Genomic DNA, 24,772 nt, shown 5'->3' on the forward strand with positions numbered 1-24,772 from the left:
AAATAATCAATATCAATATGCATAAAAGCTATGCGGCAGAATCCGACCCGACCGGGAAGAAAACCCAAGAAGAACAGAAACCCTAATTGCAAAAGGTGGGCCCCACAAAGCGTTGATCCAATCACACAAAATTCTTGGCACCCAAAACTAGTCAAGTATGGAACCAACGCTGTTCTGCTCCCCCACATTTGTCACTGCCTCTCTATACACACAAATCCCCCATTAATATATTTTCCTTTTTCTCTTTTTTCCCTTTTTTTCATTTTTCTCATTTCAATTGCTATTTTCTTTTTCCTTTTTTCTTTTCCTTAGAAGAGAGAGAGAGGGGGAGAAGAAGGCAAGCCCTTTGTTGTTTCTATATCTCCTCCTCACTGTTCATCCGTTTAATAAATTAATATTAAAAAAATCGGAAAAAAATAAATTAAATATAATTTTATTTTGGGTTCCGCTTCTGCTCTGCTGCTCTTCTGCCTCTTTCTCTCTCTCGCTTCTCCGACCTTCGAAACAGCTACGGTTCGCCATTGGTAAAGCTCTGTTTTTTCTTTCCAGGTTTGTCTTGTTATTCGATCTGTGGGACGCCGACGGTTTTCATCAATTGATTACTCGATTTTTTTTGTTCTCTTGGATTTTGATTTTAAATCTTTTTAGTTTTAGGGTTTGATTTTTCATCAGGGTTTTTTTGGGGGTTTTTTCCTTGCGATCTTCTTTGTTTGGGTGAGAATTGTTGTGGGTGTTATTGGGCTTCTGTTTCTTTGAATTGGGTTTGTGGATTCTTTCTCAGGGTTTCTGTTTTTGATTCTTTTTGGGCTTATGTTTTTTTTTTTTTGATTGTTTGATTTTAGGGTTTATTGCAGTTTGTTTGTTTTTCCTTTGATGCGGCTTTTCGTTTCCAAGGGTTTTAATTGATGGTTGGTTTAAAATTGCCGATGCAAGTGTTATATCTTCTGTTTGGTTGCTGAGAAAATCAAGATGGAGAAAAGAAGAAAAAAATAAAAATACGAATTTTCGGAAGAACTTAACTTAACTAGGCCACATAGTCGTATAAAGATTTGTTGATTTATCGGGTCCTCATCAATGACAAATCTAAAATTTAAAAATTTGCTTTTGTTTATTTTCTTACATTCTCTTATCCGCCTAATGGTGCCTGGCGGTTTCTGAACCGATTACTCTGGGGAGTTGCGGTCTGTTGTGCTTGATGGGATTCTTTTTGTGGAAAATTATAGCTTCCTGTTTATTTCTAATTTTGCCATTTTCAATTTGATTCTTTTAATAGTCTCAAACGGGATTTTTTTTGCTTTTAATGGATAACTGCAGATTTAAGTTTGGGGTTTATGGTTGAAAATATTGGTAATTATTTGCTATAGCTATATTGGTAATTAAGCTTTCACTCAAAATGGTGTTATCTTGGCTAATTATTGACTGTTCTCTTGTGGAGTTCCTTGTTTTTTTTGGCAGTGGGCGAAGTTGAAGTAGTGTGGGGGAGGGGGTTTGCAGTGGACATGGCTGGGATTGCAAGTGAGGAGAGCGGAGTTGGTAGGTCTACAGATATTATTTCAAGTGGGCAACGATGCCAGTCGGGAGAAGCATTGGCAGAATGGCGGTCCTCTGAGCAAGTGGAAAATGGAACCCCATCAACTTCCCCACCTTACTGGGACTCAGATGATCCCGATGATACTGGTATGGTTTTTTTTTCTAATCCTTTATTTAATGTAGATGTCTTTCCTTGTTTCCTTACTTTATTTAATTATTACTTACCTGTAGTACACCTTTGTGGGAAAGCTGTTTCTCTAAAAATAGGAAATTTCAATTGAGGGTAATGGTTTATGAACTATGCTGAGATGGAGGCTTGTATTTTATGGTCTTGATGAAAGTTTAAAACTGCAAATGTACAAAGGAGATTGAGCTTAGAGGCTTTCATTTTTATTTTATTTTTAAAAATTTTGAAAGTTTAAAAAATATGTGGCCCAATTCAATGTAGTTCTAATAGAAGCAGCTGCTATTTAATGTGTAGAAGAACTTTAATTTTAAAAACTCTTCCTGCATGCCCATTACCAACCATTGCTGAAAGATGCTTGTCAGTCCCAAAGGGATTCTGCTCTGAAGTGCCTTTTATGTTTTACTAAATACACTGACAGATGCTTGCTAATGAGGCACTCAAGAAGCTTACCAAATTGAGTTTGTATTGGTTGTTGGATTATGTAATGGAGGTGGAGCTGTGAGATAATAGTGACAAAGACGACAGCAACTTTACTTTTCAGATGGAAAATACTTCCCCATCCGGGGCTCTAGCTTGTACAGTTGCCAATAAAAATGATGGAATACTTGCACCATGGTCTGGAGAGAGGGGAAAATTTAAGTACTTGAAATTTAAGTATTTGAAATTTTTATTACATGCAAATTTAAAGGGGCCTGTTCCAGATGCTATTTTGATTTAGCTTGGTAGGGCCCAGTTTTCTTGTGGTATGTCATTTTCTGATTTTTCTTTAAGGTTGAAACAATTTTCTCAGGTCTTGGGTGTCTGTATGGCATTATGGAGTTAATACCATTTTTAACTTATTTTGTGTTATATGGGAAGACATGACCGGAGGGTATTCAAGAAATAAATAGAGATACATCGATTTTGTAATGAACAAAATTATGGTGGATGCTTCTTTTCGCTTCTTGATCTTCGTCTGAACAAAATTGTGGTGGCTCAATCTTCTTGTTTGTTAGGAACATCTTCAACGTGCAGTTTTCTGAATTTTCTTTTTCCTAGCACTCAGCCTTACTAAAATGGAAAATGGCGTCTCTTCTAGAACTCATGTAGTTTGAGCTAGGGTAGGAGCTCCTATCTAGTTAATAGCATGGGTTGCAAGTAAATTGTATCTATTTTGGATAATACAAATTAAAGCTTCATGTAATCACAAAGTGTCTTTTGGTCAGAGTGCAATTTTTTTTTTCCCTATTTGAGAACACAGATTTAGATATATTTTTTTTGATAGGTAAAGGAAATTCATTAAAAGCCAAAAAGGCTAAAGTAAGAGTATACACGGAGTATACCAGGATCACAGATTTAGATATTCATTTTGTTTTTATTTATGTGGGAAACAAACATGTTGGGTACATAATTGCTTCCTATTTTAAAAACTGAATCAGTAAATAGAGCATTAAAATTGAACTTTGCATCGAATGCTGTGGCAGAAGCTTGTGTCAAACCCATTGTTCATGACTTAATTGAAATAATATGATATAAATCTAGTGCATTGAAGTATAATTGAGATACAAATCAACTTGCAACTAGGCTACCTAGATTTTCATATTATTTAGGTCCAAATTATTGAAAAGATTTTGGATTTTGGGGAAACCTATATATATCTCCAATGTAATTCTAAAATATTGTACTTTCAATTGAGACTTTTTGTGTTCCCATGAGGGATTTGTGTTCAAAGAAACCTGCCAGATATCATTAAAAATTGTGAATGTTATATAGAAAACAAAACTTTAATTCTGAAAGAGGCTTCTTTGGTTTTTCCCCCCATCTGCTGTTATATGTATCCAAGATTGATCTCTGCTCTTCTATTAACTTTCTATGATTTCAAAATACCCTTAGAACCGTGGAAGTTTCCTTCAGTTGGATATGTTTGATCAAAGTATGAATCATCTTAAAACCACTGGATGCATACACTTATAAAAAAGGAAAAATCTTAAAACCACTGGATCTTCATTCATATAAATGTAAAAGAATTTTGCTTCATGTAATGGTGAAATAGTATTTGAATGAGGAGGTCCAAGCCTTTTAATACGTTTCTAAGCTACCAGCATTTTTATGCTGCTTTGGTTGCACATGCAGAACATTTTCACCTTGGACTAACCAAACTTATTCATGAAATGGAATTTTGCATGGCCATGGCTTTAGTATGTACTGATGATTATAGTTTCCTCTCTTAAGCAAATGCTGTTTGCCGTGAATATTAGTTTTCCATATTTGAAGGGAGTTTATCATGTTTTTAATATGTATTTCACAACAAAACTAGAGCATGAATTACTACTTCCTTCATGCGTGTTGGATATGTTGTTCAGTAAAGATAGTGGGAATATGCTGTTCAATAATGATTAAGTTTTAGTTTTTTATTGCAATCTATCCTATTCTTCCTGTTGAGAATCATAAGTGCTGTCTCTTCTGCTTTACCCTTACATGGTTAAAAATTATTTTTACTGATTTGTAGGGGCCAAGCCATCTGAGTTATATGGAAAATACACATGGAAGATTGAGAAATTTTCACAGATTAACAAGAGAGAACTCCGTAGTAATGCGTTTGAGGTTGGCGGTTACAAATGGTATGAAGTTTTTAATGTAAATTTTTGGTCAGATGTGCTGTCTTCTGGTTCACTTTCTCATTTTCTTTCTAGTAGATTCTCATTCTTGGAATGCATCAGCATCAAATTCAATTTATGTATCGTAGTCAAATTTAAATATATGTTTATATATATATATATATATTTTTTTTTTTTCGTATGCATGAACTATATTTATGTGTGCATATATGTTTAGTAGATAGATATACATGGGTGCACTTTTACATCGGTGTAATGCAGCACATAGAGTTCAATTTAAAAATGTGGTATGACACAGAATTTAATTAAAAAGGGGGTGTGAAACATTTAGGTTTTATAAGAGGGAGAAGAAGTTGAAGGGAAAAGGAGAATCAAAGGCCTGGACTATTGTGAAGGGAAAGAAGAAAATCTGTTCGTTTAGATTTGAAAGAGAACCAAGGAGGTTGGAATGCTTCGTGAATTATATGATTGGAAAAGCTAAAGTGAGTAAGAATGGCAAGGTTAGGAACGAGATACAATGTACTTATAAAGTTAAAGGATTCTTTCATGGAATGTGAGGGGAGCAAATGATGAGGAAATTTATAAAGTCCCTAATTTGATCGCAGAGGATAGACCTGGTGTGTTTACATGAAACAAAAATTCAGAATATGATGGTGGACATTGTAAGAAGCTTAGGGTGGGAAGACTCCTAGGATGGGGAGCGGTGGAAGTTAAGGGTGCAGTTGGAGGAGTGGTAGTCTTTTGGGACAAGAGGGCGCTAGAGCTTAATGGCATGGAGGTGGGGGATTTTTCCATTTCATGTCAATTCAAGTGTATTGGAGGATGGTTTTATTTGGGTATTCTTTGGGGTATATCATCCAACTTCAAGGAGGGAAAGGGAGGATCTATGGGCTGAGTTAGGGGCTGTGGGAAGATCCTTGGTGTGTATGCAGTGATTTTAACATAGTCAGGTTCTAAATGAACATAGCAGCAGGGATAGGTTGTTTACAGCATGCAAAGATCTTTAGAGATTATAAAGGAGTTAAGAGGTGTGTGATCATCCTTTGCAAGGTCTCCTTGCTTCTCAATAAAGGATAGTAGATGCTATTGGTCTCGCCATGGATGATTTATTCCATTTCTTAGATTCTTTAAGTAATAATGTTATAATATATATCTTGTGACGAGAAAAATTGCTGTAGCCTCCATGCCATGTTGCACATGGTGACACCTTGAGCTTGCATATGTGTTCCAATGTATCAACATGGTCACTGTTGTATAACTATTACATTTCTGAAGTGGTCTCATCTTGATGATGGAGTTTTGAACAATGACAATTCTGTGATATTCTTGTCAAATGCGTGTGCCATAGTTAAATATATGATTTAAACACACTTGCAATGCAAGCCCATTCATTCTAGCATGAAAAGTATTTCCACTTGTTAGATTTAATTTAAGCTTGTGCTGTGGTTGGCAGGTACATTTTAATATATCCCCAGGGTTGTGATGTCTGCAACCACCTCTCCTTGTTTCTTTGTGTTGCTAATCATGACAAACTTCTTCCAGGTTTTTTATTACTTAATGATTTTTCTTTAACAATCAATGTTCGCAATCCATGGTTGATATAATATAATTTTTGCTTTGTTTTTGAAACAGGATGGAGTCATTTTGCACAGTTTACAATAGCCGTGGTTAATAAAGATCCAAAGAAATCTAAATATTCTGGTTAGTTGGTTAGATGGTGGTTTAGTTGTTGTAATGGAGTCTTGGAATTTACCATCTTGTGTCTTAACACAGAAAATGCCAAATTTGTAGATACGTTGCATCGATTTTGGAAGAAAGAGCATGATTGGGGGTGGAAAAAATTCATGGAACTATCAAAAGTGTTAGATGGGTTTATTGATGCTGACACTCTTATTATAAAGGCTCAAGTCCAAGTTATCAGGTGGTTTATAATTCATTGCTTTTGAAGTTGAAAGTTTGTTTGGTCTTTGGGATGGTATCCTTCATCATTTTCCCCTTTCTTCTCCTTTTTATTTTTTTTATTTTAATATTTTTTTTAACACAGTGTAGGAACAAAATAAATTTAGGCGCCTATAAAGGGGGGCACAACCCAAGTGTGCCAGGAGTACAAGGCATGCCAAAAAAACCAAAAATGGAAAATAAAGACGACAAAATGACCTAACATCTTCTCAAAGAATCAACAAAAATCTAAAACTGAAAAGTTAGCATCAACTAAAAGGCCCCTAAACCACTTGAGATTAAAATCTTACTGCTGGCAATTTACTCCTATTTTTATTTTATTTTTTCCCAATTATGTTTCTTATAATAGAAGTTTCTATGTGAATCATATATTGTTAACATATATTTGCAAATTATATTTTTTTATCATATAAATTTCTTTGCATCTCATGGCAATGCAAATCTGAGGATAAGAGTGTTAGTTATTAATGCTAATTGTGGTATGCTATTTTAATCTTTCTCATTGAAGTTTGTTCTGTGATCAAGTCATTCTGTTACAATTCATTTCTAGGTATGGACTTCCGGCAAATATTTATTGTGTATCATCTGATTATATCTGAAGTGAGAAATGGCGTAAAGAAGAATTTTTATCTCTATTAAGCTAGTCTATATTATTTAATCTCATTAGCTTGGGGGTTGGGGATTAATTACCAACCTGAAAATTTGAAATATTTTTCTCCCCTTTTACAGATACCTCTCTTTTGCAGCATGTAATAGTAAATTCAATTTTCTGCTGGAATTGGACTACCCAGCACTTACACATGACACTTTCACTTTCATCTTTCTTTTAAGGATACCCCTTCTTTTGCTGCATGCACTTTTAAATCAATTTTTTGTATACCCCTTGTTTTGCAGTAACTGTACATTCAACTTTCTGTTGGACTCGCACTACCTGACACTTGCACTTCTCAGATTTAATATCTGAGGGTTGTGCATAACATGCTTGAAATGATGGTAGTAGGCCTGTCTTACAACAATAACAGCAGGAACAGCACCACTCCCAACAACATTTTATGTGCATTGTGTGCCTGTTCATAACTAATGAACAACAAGGTTACCTAGATTATGGTATTTGTGTCTGCTGCTGGTATGTTTAATTCATCCAATTGCCAGATCTCAGGATGTGGGAAATCGGCTGAATTATTGAAATGCCTGTTCAATTTTCATTTCTCTGCAACATAGCTTGTTACACATGGGCATTAACAAAATCGAGTTTATTTTGTAAAAAGTGAACATATTATGAAGGTTTTTTAGGAAATTTTGAGTGAACCATGAATGTGCTCCCTCTCTTTCTTCATTGGGTGTTCCTCTTAGTTTGATAGGTTATCATAGCTTCAATTTTCCATCGGCCTCATCTTGATTGTAGGCTTAAATTTTTGAAATATTTCTAGTGAGTACTTTTAGGCTTCTCCTCTCACTAATATGATAGCCTTTTGCTTCTGGTTATGTGCACAATTTAACATCTTGGTGACCAATTCCTTTTTTACTCTTTTGAGTTATAGGGAGAGAGCAGACCGTCCATTCCGTTGTCTTGATTGCCAGTACAGGAGAGAACTTGTTCGTGTCTATCTTACAAATGTGGAGCAAATTTGCCGGCGTTTTGTGGAAGAGAGAAGAGGCAAGCTTGGGAAGTTGATAGAGGACAAAGCTAGATGGTCAAGGTAGCATATTTTCATCTTCAGAATGTTGGATCATTTATAACTTGGATAGAACTGTAATTATCAGTTATAGTTAACATGAGCTTCTCCGAGGTGCTGGACTTTATGGTTTTCAGATTAAATTGTCTCCTACTTCTAATGGTCATTGGTTTGGCAACTGCTGTATGTCATTGTATTCACTTGTGCAAAAATTGAACCTTCTTTTTTTTTTTTTTTTTTTTTTTTTTTTTTAACGGGGTTAAACCTATTTTACAGTCTGCTTGGGGGAGACACTTTGGACCTTGATATTTTCCATTTGTAGCTTGTGATCTATAAACCTGATCATTTTCCTTGTTATGCTTTACCTTTTGGTTGTCATTTGTTGGTTGATCTTGAATATTTTTGTTATTATGATTTATTTTTTTGTGATAAATATGATCATTTTCAATATTTGCAGCTTCTGTGCTTTCTGGTTGGGAATTGACCAAAATGCTAGGCGCCGCATGTCCAGGGAGAAAACGGACTCCATTCTGAAAGTAGTTGTAAAACACTTTTTTATAGAGAAGGAAGTCACATCCACTTTGGTAATGGATTCTTTGTACAGTGGTCTGAAGGCTCTTGAAGGCCAGACTAATAAGAGCAAGAAGGGGAGGGCGAAACTATTGGATGCTGAAGAAATGCCAGCTCCTATTGTTCGTGTGGAGAAAGATATGTTTGTTTTGGTGGATGATGTTTTATTACTGCTTGAAAGGGCTGCTTTGGAACCATTGCCTCCAAAAGATGAGAAAGGTCCCCAGAATCGTACAAAGGTGAGCTGTTGGATGCCTGTCAAAACCTTTATGGTAATAATGGCTTTCTGGAAATTTCTTATTAGCATGAACCTGTGAGTTAGATGGGTTTAACTCATGTTATGAAATTAGGTTCTTGCTATATGATAATAATTTAGTGTCTGATGAAGTTTGTGTTCTTCCCTCTCCTCTTATGTTTCTATGTGGTGGCATGTGACCTTTTCTTCTAGAATGACTTCTCAGCTGCTAAAAGAATGGATTGTGTGCTGGACGTTTTAGAAATCCTAACAAACCATACTGCATACACACAAGTTAGTTTTGTACTTAGTTTCCAGGAAAACAGTTTGATTTGTCTGGTCCTTGATATTATTACTTTATTAGCATAACATATCTAAATCACAATTTAGATTTCCCATTTGCACAAATTAGTTTGATGCCAAGCAGTTTCTATCAAGTGTAGATGATTAACTAGTTCTAAATGGTAATTGATTGTAAATAAAGCAGGTTCTTGAAATAATCATTTTTCTTCTCTCCCTCTCTCTATATCCATCTGTGTATCTATTCAGCTATTTTTCTATTCGGATTCCTTTATTCTTGGTGAATGAATCGTTTGTCTCCAAGATTGCCACTGGGTGTCTTATGTTATTCTTTAGTTTTAAGGTTTCAGAAATCTCTTCAACCTCAATGCGCTAATGTTTTGGGCCAGATGAGAGCATTTATCATTACATTTTGACTAACCTGGGCCACATAGGAACTTGGGTATCAAGCAGTTTCTTCTGTTCAAATTGATCAAATTTACTTAAACATGACATCTTGATTTAAAAGATGCAGAGTCAAGTTATTGCACAAGCAACTAAATTGTTAAATCAATCTAGTTTATTTATTTTTTAAATCATTAATAAACCATCCTGTGGTGTCGTATGGTTGATGAGTTCCTTCTGCGAAGGAAGTTCTATAAAAAATAGCAGAAGACTTTGGGGTTATCTAATAGACTGAACAAGGACTATCATCGTACACATAGTATCAGTAAAAGGAAAGTTTATAATGAAATCGCACTTGTAATTTGACCTCACATACACCTATCTATACTGCTTGGAGGCATATGGTGCCATAAAACTTCTTATAGTTGTGTTGGGGGCAGGGGTACTGTTAGAGACAGTAATCAAGAGGCAATCATCGTTGCTGAAGTGTGGGGTTGAACATGAGGTTTGTTGAGTTATCAACTTTTGTAAGAGCTTAAACCATTAGGACATGGGCCCACAAAGTATTTCAAGCTAACACCCTACCTCACATGTGGTTATGGGCTGCACATGGGAATATTAGCAGTAGGAGAGATTCGAACTCAAGACCTCTAGCTCCAATAGACTAATACCATGTTAAGGTACCAGCCTTCCTAAAAGCTTAAATTGTTAGGATATGGGTCTTAATTTACATTAAGCTAACAAGATTTTCTTGGAATTTCTCATTCCCACTTGAGTTCTCCTTTGTTTATTCAGGGATTTTCTTTTTTCTGTTTTTATTTCATGCAGCTGCATTTATTTTCTTCCCTTATGCTTGAAGCGGAAAGATTCTGCCTCAGAATCTTCTTTTCTGTTTCTTTCTTCTTGGGCTTTTTCCTTACAATATGAATCTTGACTTAACTTTTGATTGAAAATTTATTATAAAACCACCTAGCAGGAATTGTCTGTTGTATATGATCTAATTGGTATTTTGATAAGTCAAGGATAATAGCATGGCATTGACTGTTCTATTTCTGTTAAAATAATTAGGAGTGAGGAAAGTGCAATGATTTTCTGAGAGAAGTAATGGTGTTGACTTCTAAAATGATATTAATGTGCTTATTTTGCAGTGTGGCTAACTTTATCTATTTAACATGGTCTTTGTATTTCTTTTCCTTACCAATTCCTCTTATTTCCTTATTTATGAGTTCACTGTCTCTTGTATGTAGGATGGGGGTCCTGGAGAGGACTTCAACAAGGACTCCATCGAGCGTGATGAAAGGCGTCTTACAGAATTGGGTCGTAGAACAGTTGAAATTTTTGTCCTTGCCCATATTTTCAGGTAATCCATCCTCATTCCTCTTCTGAAAACTGTTTATTGACTTAGTCTTGAAATAACTGCTCTGTTTTTTTAGTTATTGGCGTGTAATGCTGTTAATAAAATAAATATTTGCGAGTCTCCTGCTTTTCCTGGATGTTCTTGTTAGTCACTAAGGATCACCTTTAGGGAAGGACTCTTTTAGTTTCTCCTACTCTTGCTGACTGCTTATGTAACTTGTAATGATTAATCTTCTTGTTGCAAGCTGTCCTTGTTCTTAATGATTGGAAGACTGATGCTGTTATCTTTTATTCAAATGGAGTTGATCCACAACACAAATTTTTTGAGTTTGGCTTGATATTTTTTTGTGATAATGACTATATGTTCTAGTGTTTTTTTTTCTTATATACTTTGCCTTCTATACACTAGCAAATTATCTGTTTTTGCTTATCTTCAGAATTTTCAGATATGTTCTATCTAATAATAGTGTGCAAACTTGTAGACATTGAAAGCAAATCCATCCTTTTATCATGCTTTGTTTGTTTGAATGTATTATTTTATATTTTATAATAATCAGTCAAAGATTAAGTCGCATACCAAAATATGAAGTGTGGAAATGAGCGGAAAGTCTTGCCTCCTAAAAATTAGGAGATGCATATTGTGAAACCGTAATCTTAATGGCAGTCAATCTGTAGAAACAATATTATCTTCGAAATCCTAAAAATCCTTTAAAATGAGTAGCAAATAGATTTCTTTCTGTTTGATATACTTTCTTTCTAGGAATATTTGTTAATTGTTAAAAATGAGGTTACTGGAGTTTTTAGTGGATGACATATTATCTTTTTTAATTTCATGGATAACTTTGATTTTTACGAGGTAGTTAAAATTTTTAGAACTGTGTTGAAGAAACCCATATTACCTATTAACAAAAAATGATGGGGGAAAGAAAAACTGTAGATTTTAGATATGTTCTTTCTTCTGTAAACTGTTTCTGGGATCTCATTTGTCAGGCTAGAAAGAATGGAGAGTAGCATAATTGCAGTGAACTCATTTTTGGTGGAACTTATTTTGGTGATTTGGCTCTGGATTGGGGTGGCAATTTTGACACCACATGACAATATGGCTTGAAAACAATACAAAATTTTGGTGTGTTTGGGTTTGGTGCATCTTATTTGTCTTATAATTGTGTCAGCCCGTGTAAGTTGTTTAATAAATAGGCTGTGTTTGATTTTGATTGCTCAACCCATCTAAACCATTTAATCTGTTGATTCTGTCAAAATGATCCGTTTATGGCACAACCTGTTTAACCTATATAAATTGATTTATCAATTTTATATATTTAAAAATTATTAAAATTTGAAGTAGTTTTTAAATTATAAATATCATATGGTAAAAAAATAAATAACTAACTAAAGTAATATTTCATTATAAAGATTAAAAATATTTAATAAATAAATAACTAACTAAAGTAATATTTCATTATAAAAATTAAAAACATTTTATAATTAAAACATTAAATAGAAAATAAACAAGTATGAACTTCAAAATTTAGTTTACTTTTTATATTATTAAACATATTATAATCAAAATTAAATAATTAAATTAATTAGTATTAAATAAAATTAAAACTTGAAAGTTAACATGCCTAAAAAGTATTTTTAAAAATAATATTTTTAAATAATTAAATTAAGTAATATTCAAAAAAATTAAAACTTGAAAGTTAAAGCACCTAAAAACTATTTTAAAAATAATATTTTTGTAGGTTTCAAATTTTAGATTGGTTAAGTGGGTTGTAATTGGGTTAATAGATTTAATGGATTAAAATCGTTTTAGTGGGTTTAATGGGTTAGAATCATTTTAACAGGTTATCTGTGTTAGTTCGTACGCGATCTAACTTAATTTATATGTTAAACTATTCGTGGTCATGTAATAAACAAGTCATGTTCATATTAAGTCATTTTGACACGATTTTTAAACAGGTTGTATTCAGGTTGAGTAAATTTTTAGTTTTTTGACCTCAAGTAGACTGGACCCATTGCTGCCCATTGAGTAAATTCAGGTTGCTATTGTAGGATGAAGATGAAATATTTAAAATCTAAAGGTCTTGCCTTTTTTTACCTAGAACTTTTACCTTCCTTTGGCTGGCTCCATCCTATTTCCTTGAAAATGGGAACCAAAAATATGATAGGAAGCCCTTTTTCACCCTCAACAAAACATCTGTGCTGTCAAGGTCAAGAACAATAGTAATTTTGGACTTTCCTGTACAATTTAAAGGATCTACTGTTCTCAAACGCCAAATGGAGCTTGCATGAGCAGCAGGGAAGTATGCTTTTGGAGATCACAGATTTCCAAATCGTAAAAGGGAGTCTTTTTGAAGATTTGTTAATGATAAAAGGGCCAGTGGTTCATTGTCCTCTTAAGGGGCCAGAGATATAATATTCTATTAAAAATGCTTTTAATTATTGTTGTCTCTCTTCTTTACTTTGAGTTTATCATCATTCAGATGGTTCTCACTCTTAATCTGGTTTCACTTGAGAAACCATGCAAATGCTGAGGTTCAGCTTCTTAACTAATTGCCTTCTTGCTCAAGGGGAAATTTATTATTTCAATTTATGCCACATTGCATGTTGGCCAAATGTAATGTTGGATTTTGTTTTATTTTTTACCTAGTAATTCACAATTGAGCTTTGTAATGAAGATGGTTGTTGTTTGGTACCCGTTTAACAACTTGGTTTTGCTTGCTGACTGATGGAACAGTGCAATTACCACAATGAATCAAATATCTATGTATATATTCTTTCAATCGTTGATTAATTTGGGTGCCATCTAGATATGTTGTTTTTTGTAAACAGAGAATTATAGTAACTTCTATACAAATATGAGAACTTTTATACAAAAAGTATTAATTCATCCTATGTTCGAAAAGTTGCTTCCATAATTTTTTAAATTTTAACACCTCAAAATTTTCAAGCAGTTTTTAAAAATCATTATTATTATTATTATTTTTTTAAGATAAGTCTTTTAGAGTTCTTGTATTTCATATAGTAGTTACTACTATTTTATGATTAAACAGTCCAAATGACAACTTAGTGTCCTTTTGGATACACCTTATATTTTGTTTTTGAAATCAGAAACTTCCATATAAAAGTAGGACATCTTGTATATTATCTTATATCTTTAAAACCTTATGAAATTTTAAAATTTGAGGTATCAAAAATGTTTTGATGCAGGGATTTTTTTAAATAGTTTTTAAAATCATTACTTTTTTTAATATAAGTTTCTAAGAGTTCTTATATCTTATTTAAAAGTCATTACTATTTTCTGATTTTAAAAGCAGAGAACAGGAAGTGTATCCAAACAGACACTTAGTTTTACTATTTTCTGCTTGATTTATAAGTAACTGATTATATTTTTGTGGTATCTTTACCTATTAGCTGCACTAATTTTTTTCCTTATTTATGTACAGCAATAAAATTGAGGTTTCCTACCAGGAAGCTGTTGCTTTGAAGAGGCAAGAAGAACTCATCCGTGAAGAAGAGGCAGCTTGGTTGGCTGAAAGTGAGCAGAAGGCAAAACGAGGAGCAATTGAAAAGGAAAAAAAATCCAAGAAAAAGCAGGTTTGATTCTTTTGCCTAATTTAGATCTTAGGGAAGTTTGAAATTCCCATCTCCAAAATTTAAACTAATATGTTTGAGTTGTAACCAGATCTCAAACAATTGAGCAATACTTGAGTTTGCATAGCATGATAATATCATAATCATAACTCGTAGCAGTAAAGTTATTTGCATGAATTGCAAAGGCAGTCAAAACCAAAATAATTATTGCATATTTTGGAGTTTGTGTTCCTGTAATAAAAGTTTGTGGCCATATCACATTTTTTCATGATTCAAGATCACTGTCATTCAACTTTGATGGTAGGCTGAAGCACAAATATATATTGATATTTAGAATCATTATGTCCAAGCATTTCCATGCTTTGCATTTTTATTATTGTCTGGTTGTCAATTTAGTTTGCAAGGCCTTCTTTATCAATCTGATACTTAATGGGAAAATGTCTTTTTCTTGGCTTTCAAAAAGATTTCTAGCTTCTATATTAATTTATAGATTCAGGTCTCAACCTGTGCTCCTGACCATGTTTTCATCTTTTCACTTATGTGGGTGACATTTTATGTCTTGATAAAAATCTTCATTTTTCTTTGAGCTTTCATGTTTTTTTCTTACAAATTTTCTTTTTTGTGCCTAATACCAGGCTAAACAAAAAAGGAACAATCGCAAAGGGAAAGATAAAGGAAAGGATGAAAGGTCTGGTGTGACACTACAAGAAAAGCAGCAACAAGGGAGCCCTAATGATGGCAGAAACGACTTTATGAGGGAACAAGTGCAAACTGTGCTTGAAAAGCCTGATACCCTGGAAGATGTTTCTGATGTGTCTGATTCAGTAGATTGTGCTGCTGAAATGCCTCAGCCTGATTCAGAAGACAGAGATGCTAGTCATATCAATTGGGATACTGACACATCTGAAGTTCATCCTCCCACAGAAGCCAGTAGCAGTGCGATTAGTGGTCTGTCATCTGTACAGAATGGAATTACAGAAAGGAAGAGCCCAGGTGTAATGGATGATAGTTCCTCTACTTGTTCTACAGACTCAGTCCCATCTGTGGTAATGAATGGGCCCTATAAAGGGAACTCATTTCCAAACTACAAAAATCAAAAGTCACCAAGCAGGTAAAGATATAGCCTTCTTTTGTGTTTGTGCTATGGTTCAATAATACGTGCATTCATTTGAAATGGCACTTAATTTTGCAGAGGAAAAAATCAACGAAGTAAGGTAGCATATGATGGGACTAGTTGGGCAAATGAGTTGGATGCTCATCCCTCTGGACCAGCCACAGATGCTGGGGATCTAAATGATGCTTCTGGTAGTTGTAAGGCAGCTGAATCTGAGTCTGAAGCTGGCAGTCTTTCCTTACATGATCGGATAAAGTGGCTTGAGCAGCATGTGGTTAAGAAGGTGGGGTTTGTCATTTTCTTTTGTTTTTATAGTCATGATATTGCTTGTTTAAGAATTTGCCCACTGAAGGTCATGCCATAAAACAAAAGGAATCGGAAAATTTAAGTGGTGAACAATTATGGCTGTAGGTGTAGGCTATGCAGTTTGTTGGTAATCTTACTAAAAAGATGTTCTTTTCCTGTTGTCTGACGGCTGATTCAATCTCAACACAATACAAATCAAATGTACCTTAAACTTTAATTTGGTGTAATTCTTTATTTTACTGAATCTGTGCAACTTTTTGCATTCTATTTTCTGAGGGCATTGTTCTCATGAATCTCAATTAACTTTGTTTTAAAATAACCTGACATTTGCTTTTCCGTATGATAGGAAGAAGAAGTTGTTTTGCTGCAGAAGAAACTGAGCATCAAAGACCAGGTTGATACAGAGAGGCAATCCAAAGAAAAGACAACAGCAGCACCATCCCCTCCCCGGAGCCCTCCCAGAAGTCTCCCCTCTACTGCTCAGCTAAAGTTGGAGTCGAAGAGCACTCCTATTGCTGAACCTGTTTCAGTTAGGAAAACATCTTCAAACAGCCCACAAGCAGCTTATAAAGCAGCACCTTTAGTAACTTCAACCCAAACAATGATAGTGTCCAAACCAGAGACTCAAAAAGCTGCAACTCCAAAACCGACTGAACAACCCACAGTTCACCAAGTGCCCATGGTGTCAAGGCCTTCTACTGCTCCTCTAATCCCTGGTCCAAGACCAACTGCTCCTGTGGTTTCTATGGTTCAAACAACCCCACTGCTAGCCCGTTCTGTGAGTGCTGCTGGACGGTTAGGTCCTGACCCCTCACCAGCAACACATAGTTATGTACCTCAGTCCTATAGAAATGCCATAATTGGTAACTCTGTTTCTTCAAGTTCATCTGGCTTCAGTCATCCTCACTCAAGTTCAACAGCGAACTCTTCACCAGCATACTCGCAACTGCCTACCTTGGTATCTTCACCAATGTTTTTACCACAAAACTCTGACCGGTTGGATGTGAACTCTGTCAAATCAGGCTTCTCTTTTGGAATGGGAACACAGGACATCTTGCAGAATGGTGCACAATGGACAGAGCGCTCTCAAAGGGATGCCAGCAGAAGCACGAACTGTGGTCCTTCCATGCTTAATGACATTCAAAACATTGATTTCTACAATCCTGTACACAGTGGATCAAGGGAGCACTTTTCAACTGAGTTTCCAGCCGGTACATCCGGGTATCAGACCCATGGTGTGATGATAGATGAGTTCCCCTTCCCTCACCTAGACATCATCAATGATCTGCTCAATGATGAGCAGGTAGGGAAGGCTGCTAGGGCAAGCACAAGCTCCCAGAGTCTCAGCAATGGGCCACAACTTCTGAGTCGGCAGCGGTCTTTTCCAGGTGATATGGGCATAGCAGGTGATTTGGGCTCTTCAACTAGTGCTTGCAGGTTTGAGCGAACACGGAGTTACCATGTTGGAGCCAATCATGATGAAGTGTTCCAACGGAGTTATGGCTCTTCTGGCAGCCATTTTGACCACCCACTGAGGGATTTTATTCCACAAGCTAATCCTCCACATTATGCAAACGGGCCAATAGATGGATTAATTCCAAACCAGTGGCAGGTGGCTGGTTCTGATATTCCTATGTTTAACGCAAGGAATGCAGTGGAGAGCGATGGCTACCCATATTACATTCCAGATTACCAAAATCCTGCATGTGGCATTGATGGATATACAATGTTCCGGCCTTCAAATGGACATTGAAAAGAAGCTACGCTATGATGGAGTTGGCCTGCAAATGAGTGGGTTTGTGTCCATTATAGTAATGTATTTTGAGGAAGTTTGTTGGTCTTTTTAGATTTGGAGTGAGGGTTGTAATCCTTTGATAAGAAAACTCTTATTTTGCAAAGAGTGATTCTGCCATCTTAGCTTCCAGCTTTAGTTGTTTTCAACCAGGGGCTCAGCTTTCATACTTGGGTAGGGAGGATTGAGTGAAGCTCGTTAAGGAACCCTTTTGGAGCACAATGGGGGAATCTGATTGCTTTTGCGTTGGAGTCTTTGTTTTATTTGCTGCTAGGACTCTGGCGCTGTGCTCTTTTTTATTTGCTTACGCTCAATTCCCCTCATAAAACTGAACTGGAGGATCTCAACCTGGTTTAAGCGCATCATTATGAGCCCCTCCCCCAGCTTGCTTTCCTAAGATAATAAAGTTTATGTCTGCATTTTTTTTTAGTGATTGGCGTACAGTAATCCATTCTGGTGCCCTGAAGACACCGCACCAACACATTCCGCGACGACGTGGTCTATTTGGATACCAACCCCATTTCTTGGAGCTCTTGCGCGAACAGGAAAAAAAAAAAAGAAAAAAAAAAAGAAAAAAGAAAAAGAAGGTTATCACATCTACCATAAAAGCTGAATACTACTAATAAGATGTCCCGGCCATGGTGGCTTAAATGATTCAGATGTCTGTGAATCATAATGTCATATGTAAAACATGCCAGGAGTAGGCATTTATGATGGATTATGGTTTTCTGAGGGTCAATTTTTTGCAGCATTTCATGTTTCTTGGTAGCCTACTCTTTTTGCTCCTTTGTGAAGGATGGCCCCTTAAAGAAGGCCAACTTCAAAAATGGCAAGACATAGGCTGCGGGTGTTGGAAATTAGTTCACTTATTGTCAAATTCTTTGTTGAATGGCAAAATTTTCGAATGTATTTTGGCAGAATATTAAATCGTTCAAAGAAAATGAAAAAATTTGAAAATGTTTAAACAGAGAATAGTTGAGATTCATCTGCCAGGGATCAACAGGCCATGTTTGAAATATTGGAATAGAGAATGGAAATGAGATAGATTGTTTTCCAAAATAAGAATATAAATGAAAAGTTCATTGGTATGGAAATCAAATTCCAGTTCTAGGATTTTAATTCCTCTCATCTACATCTATTATGATTCATCACCATTCTCGTCCATAGTTCTATTGTTATTCCCTAACCCCAAAAGCACCATCAAATTCACCAGAGTATAGTAGATTTATCAGCACTCATTGGCTTGGAAATACCCATAACAAAGAGTACACCAAATTTCTTTCAATTTCGGCCCCAAATTTTGTTGGGTGCTAAGCTGAATTGGAATGTGACGAATGAGATGACTCACCTACCGATCTCATCTCCTCCTACTTCAATTTTTTTCTTTATTATATTCAAATCTGCTTGCTAACATGACGAAGACCATGACCAACACTTGCAATCCAACTTCAAATATTCAAGGTCCGAGCAATATACAGCACTCCCATGAAGCTTCCTTTTTCACGACCAAAGCTCACAGCTTACCTGTAAGAAAAGAAAATGAAGAGAATTAAACAATCAAACACTTCATTCCTCAAAGAATGTTTATTTTATACGGTGAAGATGGTAAGATCATAAAACCTTGGGAGTCAAGTTCAAAGGCCGCCATTATTCAAAGACCAAAACTGCACCTTAAACCCATGTTTATTGAATGCCAAAATATATATACTTTTACATAGTCAAGATGTTAAGATCAGAAAACCTTGGGGTTCAAGTTCAAAACCCAAAGCCCCCTCCTGTTTTTTCTATGACTTGTTCAATTTTAATAAGTTGTATCGGAAAAAGCCCAAGCAGTCAACGGTCAAAAACATATATACAAATAAAAAAACTGCATCATTCTTCAAAGATTTTGGGTATAAATACTATACTCCACTATTTTTCTCATATCTTATCGTTGTTGCCAGAAAGGTACGAAGATGAAGCTCCTCAATATTGTTTTTGCCATCGCAGTGCTCCTTCTTGTTCTACAAGTCCGACCATACACAGCTAGTCGAATCTTGTACGAACAAGAAGAAAAAATTGTAGCAGAGTCTCTTCAGAGAGGCCCCGTCCCTCCCTCTGGGCCTTCTGGGTGTACCTACATTCCGGGGGGTGGCGGACCCAACTGTCCAGTCCAGGAAATGCACTTTGCCGGCAATGCTTTGCCTCGTGCCAGTGCTTACCCTCGTCTCATGGTCCAATTTGGGGTGGCTACCAGCCAGAACTGAAGCTCTCCATTTCATACCCATACTTGAATTCAGAAGAAAGATAGCATGCATCCACCCAAGTTACAGATTCTCAATTACTCTACTCGGATCTTGGTTTTTGCCACACGCTCGTGTATCTTGTACAATTTTTTAGTATTCTTTTTTCAATTCAGATGAATTGATTTATACTGTAAAAATCACAGAAAGTTATGTGAAGTTTCAAACAAATAAATGTCGTCAGAACCATTTTTCAACCATCATCCAACTGAATTTCTGGCTAACCTATTTCATTGTTTCCCAGGAACCACATTAAGCCTTTTCTAACATAATTAAACCTTACATTTCATACTAAACAAGTGGAGAAAACGAAACGAATCAGCCCCTTTATAGTTTAGTTATCTGGTCGTCCAGAGAAAGTGACAAATAGAAAAAGTGACGGCTAAAGTGGACAGTTGATCTGGGTCAGCGATTTTTTTTATACGCTATCCAGACAGTTGCCACCAGTCCTAAGGGCCTGGTCAGGGTTGGTGGATCATGACATTTGAAACTAGATGAAACTCAGAGTTCATAACGATGTTTTATTAGACTTTTGGTGGGTCAATGGAAGGATGGCTGGCTGGCTGGCTGGCTTAATGATTTGCGTATTGGAATTGAGAACGTCAGGATTTGGAAAACACAAGGAAATGGTGGTGCCACGTTGTGGTAGACAGTTTTTCTTTGACCAGAACAGGTCAAATCTAAAACATTCATTCTTAATCTATCAAGTCACATGATCACAATAATTATGAAGAACTTTTAAGGTTACATTTTTACGCATTTGGCGTGTTTTCCAATGATTTCTTGTGTAATTAGCTCATGTTTAGTCTGGAGAAATTGAGTGTGAAAAAGGAACCAACAACTTCATTGTTTCAAAGAGTTGAAACAAGCTATTTATTCATTTTCTTTCCCATCTTATCAGAAAAATCTCATATAATAAGTGGAAAAATCAGCTAGCTTTAACTTAACATCCGAGAATATATATCTATAAAAAATAGTTCTTAAAAATAATTTTTGAGAATTACTTTTAAGAATTGTTATACAATGTTAGTTTGTTTGAGAATTTGAAATATTTCTATCTTACTTTCTATTTTCTTTTTTAAATATATCAAAAATTAATTTTTATTCTATGGTTGTTATATTTTACATCATTCTTAACATTTATATAATTATTTAAATATTTTAAAAAATAATTTTTATTCCGCAGTTTCAACACATAAAATGAATTAATTTTCCTTTTATAAACAGCTTTAATTTGAAAAATGCCTTAATTCCCCAATAGTTACAAGTAATTTCATAATGGGAAAATTCAGACTAAGATTATTCCAGGTAAAGAGGAGAATAAGAGAAGCATTTCAAATTTTCTTGGCGTGTAAATCACGTAACTTTTTTATAAAAAAATAAATAAATATGCACTTGCATTGGTCATAATTTGACAAAGCTAGGATAATCAAAGTATAATAATGATGTGGCATATAAGAATTAGATCGTGGGCGTTCTTTTGGGTGGGTGTTGACACTATGAAATTCAAATGGTTGACGTATTTAAACCTTAGGAAACATCCTGGTTTGTCTCCTAGGTACCAGCCAAATAAGTTGTTTGAATTGGTTTCCTCAAATCCTCTTCAGTTTTCTCTTACCATTATTGTTCTAATCTTCATAGTCTCTTTAAATTACTAAAAGAAGGTGTTCATGAATCAGATACACTTTAATTCATGATTTTGAAAAAATTAAAAATATTATTAAAAGAAATTAGATATTTGATATACTTTTCAAGATATTTTAATATCACTTTTAAAAATTCCAAAAATCAATTGAAATTATTAATAACATATCACTTGATAAGTAATTCTTTCAAAAGAGCATTTTTTAAAAATATCATAAATTAAAAACACTTTAATCAAATAAAATTTGACTTGATAGTGTTTTTAGAAATTTTTTTAATATATATATATTTTTTAAAATTAAATATTTGATAAAATTTGAAAAATATTTTTATAATATTAAAAAATTATTTATAGTATTTTTAAGAGCATTTGATATGTGATTCTCTAAAAAAACATTTAAAAAACAAATATTTTCACCAAAAGTACTTCAAATAAAAATATTATAAAATACAGTCTACATACCCACTTAAAATCAAATTCAATGTGTTATAAATGTTGAATGAGATACCCCTCGCATATCAATGAGAGTATTTGCATGTAGACTCCCCCCCCACTAATTAATGCAGATAGTAGACCATTTTGCATGATAAGCCATGGTCAAAGCATCTTCAATATCTCCGAAAGAAACAAAAGAAGGGGGGAGCATATATATAAGTGGTCACCTTCATCAAAAAGTTTTAATTATTGTATATACAGAAATTTCCCAATTTTCCAAATTCTTTATTAAAAATATCAATGATCTTGAATTTCCAATTGTTATCAGCCCACTTAGTATAAATAGCTATTCCAGAGAGCAATCCAACTAAAGACTAGAAAGATTTAATTTAATGCAGCTGCTTATTGGCCCTTCATAATTAATAACAATAAAACATTGATAAATAATCAAATTCAATGGCATATAAATTAGATTTACAACAATCAAACTTGTAGTGGTTGCACCCATGCATGTACAAAAAATCCCCAAAAAAAAAAAAAAAAGAATTGGGCAAAAGAGGAAGAAAAACCCCAACCAATTACGGGAAAAAAGAAGAAGAAAAAGGGAGAAAAATTACAACATCAAATATGTGGGGCTTGTTTTTTTGTCGCAGTTTTTAATCAATTTCATTACCTATAAGGGGAAAAAAGGAGGTATGGTATGTACTTTTCCAGTATTTAAGCTGACCATCCAGGGATTGAACTCCACTGCCAAACAAGATCAAGAGATCGGATCTTGCTTGTTAGTCTCACCAGCTATGGAAGCTGCTGCTGAATCGATGGCGGAGCCAGGATATGGCGGCGGCGGATGAACAAAAGGGCCCGCATAGTTCATTTCGTTCACGCAGACACCAGTACCAGGGATGTAGCTGCATGGAGAACTGCCAGACGGTGGTACCGGCCCCGCCTGCTTAGATTGGAGCAGCACAGCTTGATTCTCAAACCCATTCTCTCCATGCAGAGGCCTCGTGGCTGAAACAAGTTGCAGGGTGTTTGAAGAGAACAAGATGGTGAAAATAAAGGCTATTGCGATGAAGAGAGTTACCCTATTGCATCCCATGATCGTCAATTGGTTGTTGGAGCAGAAAAGAGGAGATTTGAGGCTGAAAAATTGAGTTGGATTTGTGATTTGTGAATGAGAATGTTAGGTTTTTGATGTGAATATATACATATTTATAGGGATGGTTTCTTGGGTTTGTTCAAATAGTAATAAGTTTTTTTTTGACTTGAAAAAGGTGGGTCGGTGTATTGACTTCTCCTATGTGGTTTGAAGTTTGAATCCAGATAACGGTCCACACTAATCTAAATCGAAAAACACGGACTTGGACGCCAGACTACATTTTCTTTAGAGATCCAGTTTGAAAATTTTGGAGATCAAATCCCATGGTTTTCATGGAAGGTGTTTGGACGCGTGGAGGATAAAAAATATAGAAAAAACCACGTATTATGAATAATTGAACATAAAATAAATCATTCATTTGTTCCATTACCAATATTTCTTGGTTCCATTTTGGTTTGTTAACGGTCTCAGTGCGTCCAGCTGCAACCGTATTAAGACTACTTTCCTCACGGAACTGGAAAATTTATTGAATCCAACACCCTACGTATCTATACAGTCTCATACAAAACACCAGAAGGTTACGCGTCATTGGTCGTTTTCAGTCTAAGATCTCTAGTTGATATCAGATTTTTTTGGTGGGCAAGAAATGAATGGGAAAAGGAACGTATTGCGCAAGAAATGCATGAATTTCACCAACGTAGCTGGGTTTTTCTGATTTTCCTGACATTTGGAGATGAGTGTTGGAGGAAAATTTGGAAAAAAATGATTCAGCAAAGTTGAATTTTGGGCGGGCCAAACATAAAAAATTATTGCATATGAACCTAATTTCACTCAATTGACTCACTTGAATTATTAAAAAAATAGAGGTGTACTGAATCCAGGTACAACCTGATCAATCGTATGAGTCTATTTCTGCGTATGTAAGGCACGAGAAATTCTTAAATTTGAATATTTAGTTGACGTATTCGATAAGGCTTTTGATAATTGTTACCATAAAATACTAATTAGGTAGCTTTATTATATTAATTATTGGACCAGTTCCAACCTAGTCTTGTCACTACAAGAATTGTGCTGAAGTGATTAATATTCAGACTATATAATATTTTCTTAAATTTTAAAAAATAAAGAATAAATTCAAAGATGAGTAGTGAGATTTAAAATAGTCGTGGAGGTCTATTCATACCAGGTTTGTGATCGAAAGAAAGGAGAACCAATTTGATATTCAAGTGGGCCGGGTTGGGTCGGAAGTGGGAACACCTCCCCGCCCATCGGAATTAGGTTGCACGGTATACATGGGGCATTGACTCCGTCGAGGAATGAGTTTTTCACATGGTCAAGCAAGCTCATAATGATGTTTCATGACACTTTCGCAATACTCTCTCTCTCTCTCATGCACAACGTGGTTTCAATTACCTTGTTCAGATTGATGAATTCACAGAGTTTTATAATATTTATAATGTATATTATAATGTATATTATTCAATATAATAATATTAATTTTATTTTAGATTATTAAAAAATATTAAATTATATTATATCATATTATGGACCCCATATTTTGCTTGATGCATTTTCACTCGATAACAAAACTCGTTTTTTATTTTATTTGGTGAAAATTTGATTTTTAAAAAAAGTTTTGGAGTCGTCATTTATTATTATTATTTTTTTAAGGGAAAAACAAAATAAGAAAGAAAACCCTAAGTGTGACTTC

The 24,772-nt window shown here is 34.9% G+C and overlaps 1 protein-coding gene across 4 annotated transcripts; it reads left to right on the top strand.

Moving 5' to 3' along the window:
- Positions 1-242: 242 nt before the first annotated feature.
- On the top strand, positions 243-18,029 carry LOC117914747 (TNF receptor-associated factor homolog 1b-like). 4 transcript variants are annotated; one of them, XM_034830206.1, is made up of 13 exons: positions 243-549; positions 1,456-1,677; positions 4,206-4,317; positions 5,768-5,856; positions 5,947-6,015; positions 6,088-6,235; positions 7,815-7,973; positions 8,407-8,758; positions 10,686-10,798; positions 14,241-14,391; positions 15,024-15,499; positions 15,581-15,785; positions 16,155-18,029. In XM_034830206.1, the coding sequence occupies exons 2-13, from the start codon at positions 1,500-1,502 to the stop codon at positions 17,559-17,561; spliced, it is 3,459 nt and encodes a 1,152-aa protein (XP_034686097.1). In that variant the 5' UTR covers positions 243-549; positions 1,456-1,499; the 3' UTR covers positions 17,562-18,029. The 4 variants fall into 4 exon arrangements, with proteins under 4 accessions (XP_034686097.1, XP_034686096.1, XP_034686095.1 ...); XM_034830205.1 differs by having other exon boundaries at positions 243-524; positions 1,436-1,677; XM_034830204.1 differs by having other exon boundaries at positions 243-524.
- Positions 18,030-24,772: the final 6,743 nt, after the last annotated feature.

The sequence above is a fragment of the Vitis riparia genome, chromosome 5 (assembly GCF_004353265.1).
Source record: "Vitis riparia cultivar Riparia Gloire de Montpellier isolate 1030 chromosome 5, EGFV_Vit.rip_1.0, whole genome shotgun sequence".
Lineage (NCBI taxonomy): Eukaryota > Viridiplantae > Streptophyta > Magnoliopsida > Vitales > Vitaceae > Vitis > Vitis riparia.